At 39.8% G+C, this 13,675-nt stretch overlaps 1 protein-coding gene across 1 annotated transcript in view; it reads left to right on the top strand.

The window, feature by feature from the left end:
• Nucleotides 1-11,643: 11,643 nt before the first annotated feature.
• dock10 (dedicator of cytokinesis 10) overlaps nt 11,644-13,675 on the top strand; it is a 264,702-nt gene continuing 262,670 nt past the window's right edge. Inside the window, 1 exon segment of the mRNA XM_028794429.2 lies at nt 11,644-11,870. Coding sequence (XP_028650262.1) covers nt 11,709-11,870 — 162 coding nt within the window. The 5' untranslated portion in view covers nt 11,644-11,708.

Below are 13,675 nucleotides of genomic sequence, written 5' to 3'. Positions count from 1 at the left end.
TCACGAACGTCTCGGACCACGTACAAATCGGGTTACGACCAAAAAGTTTGCCAAACTTTTGCATCTGTTTACGACCACACATTCGGGTGACGAACAAGCCAGTTTCCCTTCCGATTCGTACGCGCAGATGATTTCCGCACGTGTTCAGTCTCTCCCTGTGCATTCCCTGTGCAGCGAGCGAGAGAGAGAGAGCGCGAGCAAGCGAGTGAGAGAGAGAGAGAGCGTGAGCAAGTGAGCGAGAGAGAGAGAGAGCGTGAGCGAGCGAGAGAGAGAGAGAGAGAGCGCGAGCAAGCGAGAGAGAGTGAGAGAGAGAGCGCGAGCAAGCGAGAGAGAGTGAGAGAGAGAGCGCGAGCAAGCGTATATATATTTACTTACAGCTCGTATGGTCCTGAACGGATTAATTGTATTTACATACAATCCTATGGGGGAAATTACTTAGGGTCACGACCAAATCGGGTTGCGACCAGCGTTTTGGAACGAATTACGGTCGTGACCCGAGGTTTCACTGTATTTTTTTTTTAATTCTCTTATTCTCTCTGCTATAATAATTGGATCACATGTAAATTTTCATTACAGGTGAATAACCTTCACTCAAACTAGTTGGGAGAGTTTTTACTTCAATTATGAGCCTAAAATTGCATCAGGCCGAGATTTAGAGTTTTAGCCAATAGAGAAGTATACAGAACCTAAAATAAAAGGCGTCCTTAACAAGACTTAAGAAATCGCTAAAAGACTTTAACATCATAGAAAGATGATGTTCCAACCTGCCACTTTTGAGATGTTTACCCTGCAAAGAACAAAAGACATAGATGTCACTCTTTCAGTAGAGAATAAGCCTGTGAATGTAATTTTTTTCCTCAGATTTGCTCATTCACATACTATTTGTTGCTTTTCCAGGTGTATGTTATCTCTGTTCACTTGCAACACTTGTAGTTTGCTTCTATTCATACCTTTGTTCAGTATGATGCACCTCTCTCAGTCATTAATCCTCCCTGAGGTAGCAGCAGAGGCAGGACTTGAAATAAAAGACTGAGTTATAAAGCAACATTCTCTGTAACTGCACCAAAACGCTGCTTTATAATCCAATGGCCAACATTCATGTGGAGAAATAAATAATGGCTTCTTCTCCTCTTTGAACTTCCTGCTCCTAGTTTCTACTATATGCTAACAGTAAAAGGTCATGCATTGTTCATGATGGGTTCCATTCTGAGCATCACATTTAGAATCAGCATTTACACTAGGACCCCATTTGCAGCTAGTAATAACACAAGCTTTGTATCCAGATTTTGTTGGATTATTTGAAAGCCCAACATTAAAATGCATCTCCAGTGTCTGCATCCTGTCTGGAAAGAAATCCAGAGTTATCTTCAACACATAAAACTCAAATCAGCTTCTTTTTTATGTGGTTGTTACATGTGGGCATGAAAATACCTTTGCATTTACTCTTGTGTTAAATGTGGGGTCTGCTCATTTCTTACTGCCTCTTAATGTGGTCTAAGTGATCCCATTGCAGTCCAGTCACTGTGGCATTTACGCCTGAGTTTTAAATGACCAAGTGTTGTCAAATTCTGATCAGGGGCCTCATGTATAACGCCATGCGTAGAACTCACACTATAACATGGTGTAAGCACAAAAGCGGGAATGTGTGTACGCACAGAAAAATCCAGATGCAGGAATCTGCGTATGCACACTTTCATGTTCTTCCACTACATAAATCCCGATCAGCGTGAAAAGTAACGCACGTGCATGCTCCTTCTGTCCCGCCCCAACTCCTCCCATAATTATGCCCTTTGAATATGCAAATTGATAAAAATAGCCTTCTGTGAAAAGACAATGGGAAAAGCACGGGAGAAAATATAAGAATTTCAGCGAATACCAAGTGGAGGCAAACGAAAAACTTACTATTTGTTGGTTTAAACAGTGGTATAATCAACAAAAGAAAGTTGATCGAGTGACATAGTGTCGGAGAAACTTGAAAGCTCAAGTTCACAAAGTCGCACAGTGCCCGAAATAAAAAAGAAGTTGTCACATATCAAAGTCGGCGTGAAAAGGCGACTCGTACCCGACCGTCTGAATGTCATATGAAAGCTTATTAGGGTACAGAGAAAAAAAATAGACACACAGTGGGGAAAAAAGCACAAAATGTCAACTTTAATCTCGAAATTTCCAATTTAATCCATCCATCCATCCATCCATTATCCAACCCGCTGAATCCGAATACAGGGTCACGGGGGTCTGCTGGAGCCAATCCCAGCCAACACAGGGCACAAGGCAGGAATCAATCCCAGGCAGGGTGCCAACCCACCGCAGGACACACACAAACACACCCACACACCAAGCACACACTACGGCCAATTTAGAATCGCCAATCCACCTAACCAGCATGTCTTTGGACTGTGGGAGGAAACCGGAGCGCCCGGAGGAAACCCACGCAGACACGGGGAGAACATGCAAACTCCACGCAGGGAGGACCCGGGAAGCGAACCCAGGTCACCTAACTGCGAGGCAGCAGCGCTACCCACTGCGCCACCGTGCCGCCCTCCACTTTAATCACGTAGTTTATTTTGTCATTAAAGTAGAACATCATAAACTTCATCTTAAAATTGTTTATTTTACTAGTTTCTCAAATCCCATCGTAACTAAAGTAAGACGTTAAATGCTTTGTTCTGTGTTTGATCTTCTATGTGCTCTATGTGTGTGAATCACTACGTGCTTCCGTTCTTTCTCTTTCTCCGACAGGACACAGAATCCATTACATTTGTGATATTACAGCTCTCTGAATAATTAAAATACTGAGATGTATATGTGATATCTTTTTCATTATGATTGGAATGAAAGCATGTTATTAAACATGTGAACAAGGTGGCGCAGTGATTGTTCATATCTCACGCAAGAGGCTTGCTGCGCCATGCGCGACCTTCGATGAAATAATTTAATACAGAAGTACTGTCTCTTTCAAACGTACTAACCTCCAATTCCTGTCCTTACTTTTCTTTCTCCGAATACCCAATCGCCACACAATCAGCTCTGTAATAGACGTTAAGCCATCTGTAAGCTTAGAACACCGATTCTTCAAAACTTTTAAGGAACATTGAAATATCTTCGTTGTACATGTTTAATTATTCTATCCGTCTATCCTTCCAGTGTCGCGTCAGCACCAGCAAGAATACAGCGCAAGGCAGGAACTATCTGTGAACTAGCTAGCGCTGCGGCACCGTGTCCTCACATGTTTAATTATTAACAATATAGATTATTTAAATGAAGTTAAAGTTTTATCTGTATACTATAAGCAACATATTTTGCTGCATTTCATCTTAAAAATGATATTGTCATCATACACGCTTTATAAAGTGGCGCAGGTTGTGCAATATTATAACTGTAGTGCAAGTTTACAGTGGGGTAATTGTACTTATAAGTACAAACAGTTCTACAAGGAGCACTTGATGGACTGATTGAGTGCGTTTATAGTTCTTGGGATGAAATTGTTTCTGAAACGCGAGGTCCGTACTGGAAAGGCTTTGACGCGTTTTGCTGTGGCTGAGGTAGTGTGTGCTTGAAATTGTATACAGTATCGATAATTCTCTTTCTGATCAGCTGCTGCTGTGATTCCCCACTCAGATACAGTGATATAAATACTCCGAGTGGTGCAGTGAGAGTAATATGGAAAAAGATGATCCGCTGTGGCAACCCTTAATGGGAGCAGCTGAAAGAAGAAGAATATGCAGTGAGCGTAACAACGCTAAAGCAGTTATGGTATTTGGAATACTATGGCTATTCCCTGGACCATTATATTGCTACAGGTTAATTACAATCAGATGCATTACACTAATAAACAATATGCAGTTAATTTCAGTGTATTTATAAAGCCGCGTCAGGAATGTGGGTCTAAGAGAGAAAGGGTAACCACACAGGAACAGTAGCACTGCTTTGACGATGGGTGCCGCCAGTCTGCAAAACCGAGCGGAGAAATTGCGTACGCCAGGGTATGAGGTACCGTGGAAATGTGCGTGGCTTTACGCCAAGTTTAGGTTTTATACATTTGAGCGATTTGAGCGTGGAAACGTTCGTACGCAACATTTCTGTGCGTACGCACCGTTTATACATGAGGCCCCAGGTCACTGAATATGCATGTTAATAACATTTGGACTATACTGTCATTCCTTGAGTACTCTTATAATGCCAAATCATCCAGTTCTCTCAATCAGACATATATAAGTGATTATATCTGACAGTATCCCATGAGACATTCCTGTGACTTTTTTTAACTTTTTTCATGTAAATTATTGATAGGCTACGAACTTTGCAGGCATCAGAGTTGCACTCTGAATGTTTCTCCTTATTTAACAGTATCCTATGTTTTAATCTGAGTACCACATGACTCCAAATGAGAACATCGTGTTTTTGTTGTCAGATCTGCTTAATCTAATTTGGGGTCAGGGCCTATCCCAGAAGCAGTGGGGGTAAGGCAGGAAACAGCCCTGAACATGGCATCAGTTCATTTTATGGCATACACTCCCATTCAGGCCAATTTAAAATTGTTAGCTGACATGACCATCACATCATTAGGGATGTAGGAGGACAGCAATGACAATGGATCTGTGAAATAGCAACGCTAACCACTGCGGTACCATGCCACCTTGGTTTGGAACAGTTCAAGAAAAGTTTCTTTAATGTTCAGTAGAGCAAACAACATTTACTTGCTATATTGTCTTTTTCTTTTATTTTATCCTTTATTAGAGGATACAGAAGATACAGTATGTAATAAAATAACACTTTGTTACTACAATCAGTGAACGGCGGCTGAATGTTTCAGAGTGCTACATCTTTATGGTCATCTTTCTTTTTCTTTAAAGTATGCAATGGAAAGCCAGCATGTGAGCCAATTAAATATTAAACCAGTTACTGGAAAGCCAGGCGTCAGACTGTAAAATCTCAATGTTCATTTCTCTGTGCTGATAATAACAGCAGTTCTTTTATCTCATTTTCTGTAAAGTCAAAATTGAAACCGAAAAAGACATATAAAATGCATTATTTTCTCATAGAAATTGTTTGATTGCACAGCTGAATGGGTTTGTTTATGTCTTTTTCACCAGACAGTTCCAGTTGCAGCTGTTTATTCTGAACTTAGGTTCACTGTCAACTTCCTGTATTTTTTTAATGATACATTATTTTAACTGGGAACTAAGTGCCTTAGCAGACTTGCTGTGTTGTGATCAAGATGAAATCCAGTGCTGTCTCAGCCACTATTTATCTGTCAACATAAATAATTCAGCTGTGATATTCAACCAAAATGTTTCCTGAGTACGCTTTTTATTAGCTCTTTTTTTAAAAATGACGGCTCTGTCTGCACATCTCTAGCAAGTTCCAAAGTTCTCCACCCTCTTTTGAAACTATGGGTTTCAGCTGTTTATGGCAATACAAGTGAGTAACTCCACATGGATAGGAAGACCCTTGTTGTTTTATTACTATAGGTAAAATGATAATAATGGGACCACATCAAAATAAGGACTTGTTTCCTGTCTCTCCAGTCATGTGTTATCAGCCTGCTACTGGCAGCTGTCTCTCATCTTTGCCTCCTTTTCTTCGAATGTTTGTCCAGCTTCCTTTAAATTTCTGCCTGTTCCCAGCAGGATGCTTGATTTGCTCTGTGCAAATACAAACAAAGTAGAAGTTTTCATCAGCTCATTCCATGTTTTATTCTTTAAGATCCTGCCGACTACTCCATCAACCGCAGTGAGCAGCACTGAAGTCATTTCACACCCGTCTGAACATTAGGTCTCATGTCTGCCACAGTCAAAAGTTCACAATGTCAACTGTGTAACATAGCTATACAATGTGTAATACTGCCTTTTTTTTCCCCCTTTTTAATACCATCTAAGATGGTTCGTTGTAATTCTTTTTTCAACTGAGTTTCTGGAGAAAATGTGATTATGAAACAAACGTCAAGTGTAGCGAACCTGTTACAGGATGAGCAGTCCATCATATACATATGTAGTCTAATTCTCAAATCGTCATTTTGCCAAAATCAGATATTCTTTGATTCAACTGCAAAGATGAATGCTGTTCACTGTCTGCACAGGAAATGGTTTCTTGTCTTGAACTGTGGAAGAAGTAACTCATGTCAGTATGACACAGAAATAGCTACAATTAGACAATGAAATGTAGGTGTTTTGTGGCTGCACTCCGTAGGCCCTCAGCTGATTTAACTGCACTTCTTTTTCTACAGCATACAGAATCATATTTTAATTGTATACTATAAAAACTTAGAGCTTGATATTTCAGGAATTCATAATACCTAATGTGGAGGATTGCCCCATAAAACAGAAGGTCTCTTTGTTGTCTCAAAGTCTCTCCAGGCTGCTCCTGTATGCATATTTTCAGAACACCATATGTGAAAGTCTCTGCTTAAATATTCCTGAGGATCAGTCATAATATTGAAATTAAGGCAGAGGCCACACCCCTTTTTATTTTGCATTAAAGAACTATATTAATACATTTTGGTCCTTTTGATCCCATTTGGTATAATTTACTGTTCTGATGCCTACTTCATTCTGGTACTTGGCATATTTATTGTCAGAACCAATTAAATTTTACATTGCATATTATTGGGGTATATTTTTTTTTATTTTGCACAGAGGTACAAAATAATTAAATGCTCTGCCAAGAATCTTTCTCATCTTTTCTCTCCATTTGGTTTGTTTTGTGATATTTATTATTGGTTTACTTTTATTGCTACCAGCATTGTATTCATGTATCCAATGCAATAAAGTGATTTGTGTCATTGTATATTATTATGTTTTGAGGTGAGCTTGAACCTACTGCCATGAGAGCCAAATATATAAAAGGTTTTATTACAACAGAAATAACACAGAGGTATAGGACATTGGAGACTTCTATAACACAACCTGCCTAAAAAAGGGATGAAGCCACTTTTAACATGTAGTGTCATGAATTGGTATGAAAGATATTTTATTTCTACCTGCTCTGTCCTCTAAAAAGTTATTTGAGTATGGTGTTTGGGTGTTTAAGAGATCAGGGAATCTGGTATTTATATTCATCTTTGCTTCTTTTGCGTTCTACAGTTCTACACATCCTGTGCTTTGTTATTTCATTTTTGTCTTCCTGGTTATGAGTCCTGTGTAATTTCTGAATTCTCTGTGTCATATTCTGATTTCATTTTCGCTCAAAACTGTTTTTGCCATGCACAAGCAGTACTGGTAGGGTGTGTGGTCTAATGGTTTGTCTGAATGGTACCTTATTAAATCTCCTCTTGCTAACTCCTTCTGCTTTCTCTCTTTTTTGTAATCTTTGTTCCTTCTTTGTGATTAACTCTGGTCTTGTAATACTCTCAAGACTCAATTCCTTTGTCTGGCAGCCAGAAGGGCTTTAAAGCTACTATAATGAACTTGAAGGTAGCACAGCAATCACTTCCATAGTCACGAATGACCTGGGAAAGTCCCGGGATCATCCTCGTAAACTTCTGTCTAGGGGCTTCAGGTGTTTCTACAATTGTGTACTCCAAGAGCCAGGACACCTTAAGTCATTTGTCTGCTGTAGTGGGAAATCCATCCATTTTCCAACCCGCTGAATCCGAACACAGGGTCACGGGGGTCTGCTGGAGCCAATCCCAGCCAACACAGGGCACAAGGCAGGAATCAATCCCAGGCAGGGTGCCAACCCACCGCAGGACACACACAAACACACCCACACACCAAGCACACACTAGGGCCAATTTAGAATCGCCAATCCACCTAACCTGCATGTCTTTGGACTGTGGGAGGAAACCCACGCAGACACGGGGAGAACATGCAAACTCCACGCAGGGAGGACCCGGGAAGCGAACCCAGGTCCCCAGATCTCCCAACTGCGAGGCAGCAGCGCTACCCACTGCGCCACCGTGCCGCCCGGAACAGTATATGAAACCTAAATTACTGATTAATTTACTCTTTCAAATTTATCAGGTTCATTCAATTGATAGTCACCTCAATGGCAAAATAGATCTCCAATAACAATTCTTACCGGCAACGTCCCTGTAGCTAGGAACTCACAATCACAAATATAGATTCTAACAGTCATGTCTTTTTAAAATGTTAAGTTTAAGAGATATGAACAACAATTATATGAACAACAGCTTATCAGATTTCCATGCTGCCATGTAACAACTTCAGGAAATTCATATTCTATTTTCAGCCACTTCTTACTATCTTCCATCCATATCAACTCCCCAGGGGCTCCATCCATTATGTTGTGGCATAGCATCCTTTAAATATATATGGTGGTGATCTAGTGAAATGTTACCATTATTAGTATACAGTGCATCCAGAAAGTATTCACAGCACATCACTTTTTCCACATTTTGCTATGTTACAGCCTTATTCCAAAATGGATTAAATTCATTTTTTTCCTCAGAATTCTACACACAACACCCCATAATGACAACGTGAAAAACGTTTACTTGAGGTTTTTGTAAATTTATTAAAAATTGAAAAAGCACATGTACATAAGTATTCACAGCCTTTGCCATGAAGCTCAAAATTGAGCTCAGGTGCATCCTGTTTCCCCTGATCATCCTTGAGATGTTTCTGCAGCTTAATTGGAGTCCACCTGTGGTAAATTCAGTTGATTGGACATGATTTGGAAAGGCACACACCTGTCTATATAAGGTCTCACAGCAGACAGTTCATGTCAGAGCACAAACCAAGCATGAACTCAAAAGAATTGTCTGTAGACCTCCGAGGCAGGATTGTCTCGAGGCACAAATCTGGGGAAGGTTACAGAAAAATTTCTGCTGCTTTGAAGGTCCCAATGAGCACAGTGGCCTCCATTATCTGTAAGTGGCAGAAGTTCGAAACCACCAGGACTCTTCCTAGAGCTGGCCGGCCATCTAAACTGAGCGATCGGGGGAGAAGGGCCTTAGTCAGGGAGGTGACCAAGAACCCGATGGTCACTCTGTCAGAGCTCCAGAGGTCCTCTGTGGAGAGAGGAGAACCTTCCAGAAGGATAACCATCTCTGCAGCAATCCACCAATCAGGCCTTTATGGTAGAGTAGCCAGACGGAAGCCACTCCTTAGTAAAAGGCACATGGCAGCCCGCCTGGAGTTTGCCAAAAGGCACCTGAAGGACTCTCAGACCATGAGAAAGAAAATTCTCTGGTCTGATGAGACAAAGATTAAACTCTTTGGTGTGAATGCCAGGCGTCACGTTTAGAGGAAACCAGACACCACTCATCACCAGGCCAATACCATCCCTACAGTGAAGCATGATGGTGGCAGCATCATGCTGTGGGGATGTTTTTCAGCGACAGGGACTGGGAGACTAGTCAGGATAAAGGGAAAGATGACTGCAGCAATGTACAGAAACATCCTGGAAGAAAACCTGCTCCAGAATGCTCTTGACCTCAGACTGGAGCGACGGTTCATCTTTCAGCAGGACAACGACCCTAAGCACACAGCCAAGATATTAAAGGAGTGGCTTCAGGACAACTCAGTGAATGTCCTTGAGTGGCCCAGCCAGAGCCCAGATTTGAATCCGATTGAACATCTCTGGACAGATCTTAAAATGGCTGTGCACTGACACTTCCCATCCAACCTGATGGAGCTTGAGAGGTGCTGCAAACAGGAATGGGCGAAACTGGCCAAGGATAGGTGTGACAAGCTTGTGGCATCATATTCAAAAAGACTTGAGGCTGTAATTGCTGCCAAAGGTGCATCAACAAAGTATTGAGCAAAGGCTGTGAATACTTATTTACATGTGATTTCTCAGTTTTTTTATTTTTAATAAATTTGCAAAAACCTCAAGTAAACTTTTTTCACGTTGTCATTATGGGGTGTTGTGTGTAGAATTCTGAGGAAAAAAATGAATTGAATCCATTTTGGAATAAGGCTGTAATGTGGAAAAAGTGATGCGCTGTGAATACTTTCCGGATGCACTGTATAATCCACTAATGTCACTTATGGCCCATGGGTTGTCTGAGAACTGAGGTCCATTGGGAGAAAGAAAGTGGTATCTATTTATCTATCGCAGCATTTGTCACAGCTACAGTTTAGTATTTCCTTAGTCCTATGTGACAAGCATTTTTTTTGATGGTATTTGCCTTCAAATGTGCTATTACTTATAATTATATATATTGATGTCTTAAATGGATAACTTTGCCAAGATGGACACATCTAATAGGTCAGGGGTGGGGGGAATCTTTATTTTCACTGGCAAGAAGAAGCATCCGGACGATGAAATGTTTTTTTCACTTTAGCGTACCTTGTCAGCTTTTCATGTTGAATTGCTCGAACAACCATAGCATCATCCATATGATGCATAATGTTATCTTCATGAATTCAAGGCAAAAATAAGTATGTAAGACCTCCAAACCACTGTTTGCTACTTATTGCATTTTCATTTGCATTTAAAACATTCTCAGATACATTTATCCAGTTTAGGGTCTCAGGGCTTGAGTATATTCCAACAGCATTTAAAGTAAGCTGAGATCCAGCACTGAATGCAGGGCCTCATGCACACACACACAGTACACAGAGGACAATTTGAGTTGTCTCTTGTAACTGATTCCATTTATCAGATTTTTTTTTATAGGTTTATAAGTTCATTATTGTCTAAGGCTCTGAAAAAGCAGGTGTGCTGTTTGCTTTTTTAAAATTTTTATTATGATACATTCTGATTTGGTTTATGCCACATTTGTGTACAAATGGTAGAATTATCTTGTTTGAAGAACTCTAAATTTAGGAGGTTCTTAATTTGGAAAGTGTAATAGATATAAATGTCTCAATAGCCGGAAAAAGCACTATCAGCCCATTTTCTTGTCCTTTCATTGTATAAAATGGTCATTGTTATTTCCTCAGCTGAAGTTACATTTTATAAATCCTAAAAGAATAAGAATGACACACAGCAAACTCAAGCTTGCGAGCATATTTATACCAGGGAAAGCAGAAAAAGATGCCTATTGCAAAAATGTCAAAATAAAAGACCATGGTGGTCACATGGTGCCTGAAATCCTCCAGCTGTACTCGGCCTGACATAGCCCTGGCAGACACTCTTCAGCAAGAGGAATTAAGGGGAAACATACTCCTCCTCTTTGTCTAAACTTCTCCACCAGGGTCTGGCTATGTGTGTGCATAAACATAAAAAGTCTATCCTGACTTGGTGTTAAATTAAATAGCTGTTAAAAATTTAAAGGCACAAAAATCAATTTGAAACTTGCTTTTATCTAGTAAACTCTGAAGGAAAAAGAATAAACCAGATGGATAGGTATTCCCTTTAACTCCCCAGAATATTCTGTAGCTTAAAGCAAAGCATATGCAGTAGTCTCAAAGCAGAAGGAGATGCAGAGAAAGAAATGCTCTCCACACTGGGCAAATCTTTCACTTCTGTGTTGTTTTACAGGAAAACATGCGGAATACGTTTTTGACACCTGGAGTTCTTACCATTCTGCTGTTCTTCACATAGTGCTGCTATGCGCTGAATATACAGACTCTGCATGTGTGTGTGTGTGTGAGAGAGAGAGAGGGAGAGAGAGAGAGAGAGACACTGTTTTTCCTTTCTTTCTTTGATCAGCTGACTGAGATTCCAGGCACTGATTGGAGATCCAGCTGCTTGCAGCTGCATTGGTAGGCAGTTTTCTTTCAGGCACAAGGATTCACTGTCTTTCCAACATAAGAGCGTAAACACAGAAAGTATTCTGTAAGCTTCAGGATGCAGATATGGGCTGTGCTGCCAGCATTGTTCTGCTTCAAGCTTTTCGTTCTGTGGTACGAAGGAATTGTGCACATATCTGCACAAGGCGCCAGGAGCAGTTGTCACTTGAATTCTTGCCACTTGATGACTGTGATGGAATGAGCAGACCGAAGACCATCCTCATTATGGTAAAGTAGCATGCTGTTCTGAAGGCCCAGTAGTAGTTAGAGTTTTGTATCTGCTGAGTGTGTATATTGATATGAATACATATACTGTATATAGTATAAATATTTGCATATACCCATATCTATTTTAAATATTTATATATTTACACACACATACTTAAATAGATAAGTCCACACATTTTCTGTGACATTAATCAAGTTTACTGTTGCAAGGAGTCAGACAAAATAAATGGAAAACAGGAGAAAGAAACTTTATACAGAGAGAGAGAGACTGTTACTGATATATATATATATATATATATATATATATATATATATATATATATATATGTATATATGTATGTATGTATGTATGTATGAATGTATGTATGTATGTATGTATATATAATATATATATATATATGTAAAGGGAGAAACTTTATATAAATATAAAAGAATATATGAAAGAAGGAGCAAGCTTATTCATATACATCTTTATTTGTACTGTAAATTTGGTATATTGTATATATATTTATATTGCTTTATATATTGTATATGTAGGAATTTATTATTTTATATACTGTTATGGGGACTTTTTCTACTTTTTGTAGAACCTGCTTTATTATTTTAATTGCTGGGTGCCAAGGTGTCCACTCTGTGCAGCCTAGGGATTTGTGCCAAGCTGCTCTTCAGATTTCTTATGGAAATTTTTAATAATCTCTCTTCATGGAAAAGCAAGTGTTTTCCCTTTGCTAACATGATTGCTGGTAAAGTAGAGAGCAGCGGTTCTCGCTTTTCCACATTTGCAATAATGCCTAATCAGATTGTATTTAAGTGTTTAATCTTTTGTGAATACAAGTGCATGTGGAGTCTGACACTGATGAAAAGGATGCTGTCTTGTGAAAATTGTCTAGAATTAGAATGTGACATTGACCCCCTATGTTGCTGCTGGGTGCCTCAGTCCATTCGAAGAGAGGATGCCTTAAAGAATGGAGGCTATGTGATTTGGAGGAGAAGAATTTCATTTCACATTAAATAAGGTTATATGAAATCTAAATTCAGTGGTTCCAGTGATCAGTTCACCACAGGAAAAAAATGAAGCAAAAAGCAAAACAACAACAAAGTGTGTACATCTCTGTGTTGTCTGGTTTGCTGTTAATATGTGTGTGTTTATTTTCCACGCAGTAACCGTATTAGCATTGATTTCAAATAAGTGAATTAAGGCTCACATCAGGTCATGACAACGGTTTTCAAAATACACAGTGTTTTTTCAAGCTAGTACGATCGATGAGACCTGAATGTTAATGCTTCCTGCAATTGCTGTTAATCTCAGTCATGTCTCAAGCGCAGCTCATTAACAGATTTCTACCTGCTGGCTACTCATCATGGCTCTGCTCTGCTCAGTGAATGAGTTTTCTTGCTATGCCTGCTGCAAAACTGGTAGAGATCATTGCCACACTGTCAAAGGCTGGCAAACATCTTCCTCTGATATATCAGGAGAACTCTGTTAGAGTAATGTTCTAGCATCTCCTGGCTTGAGTCAGTTGATCTACAGTGCTCAATAAACTACAGTGGTAATGACAGGCCTGGAATGAAATGCTCAGATCCTAAAAGTTTAGGAAGGGTTGGTGATGACCATTTACTTTTTTTACACTGTAATTCCTAAGACTTTGCTGTCCTTGCTATACAGCTTCAGCCTGTGTTCATTTTGCTGTCTAGAAGTACCATCAGTTCAATTGACAGGCGTTCTAGTAGGCAGCAGGAAGGAGTATCTAACAACACTTGTGAATGGTACATAGGCCAGTAACCAATGGCAGCTTAATTAAGCC

This window comes from Erpetoichthys calabaricus, chromosome 2, assembly GCF_900747795.2.
Source record: "Erpetoichthys calabaricus chromosome 2, fErpCal1.3, whole genome shotgun sequence".
NCBI classification, from domain to species: domain Eukaryota; kingdom Metazoa; phylum Chordata; class Cladistia; order Polypteriformes; family Polypteridae; genus Erpetoichthys; species Erpetoichthys calabaricus.
This window is presented reverse-complemented; position numbering and strand designations above follow the sequence as displayed.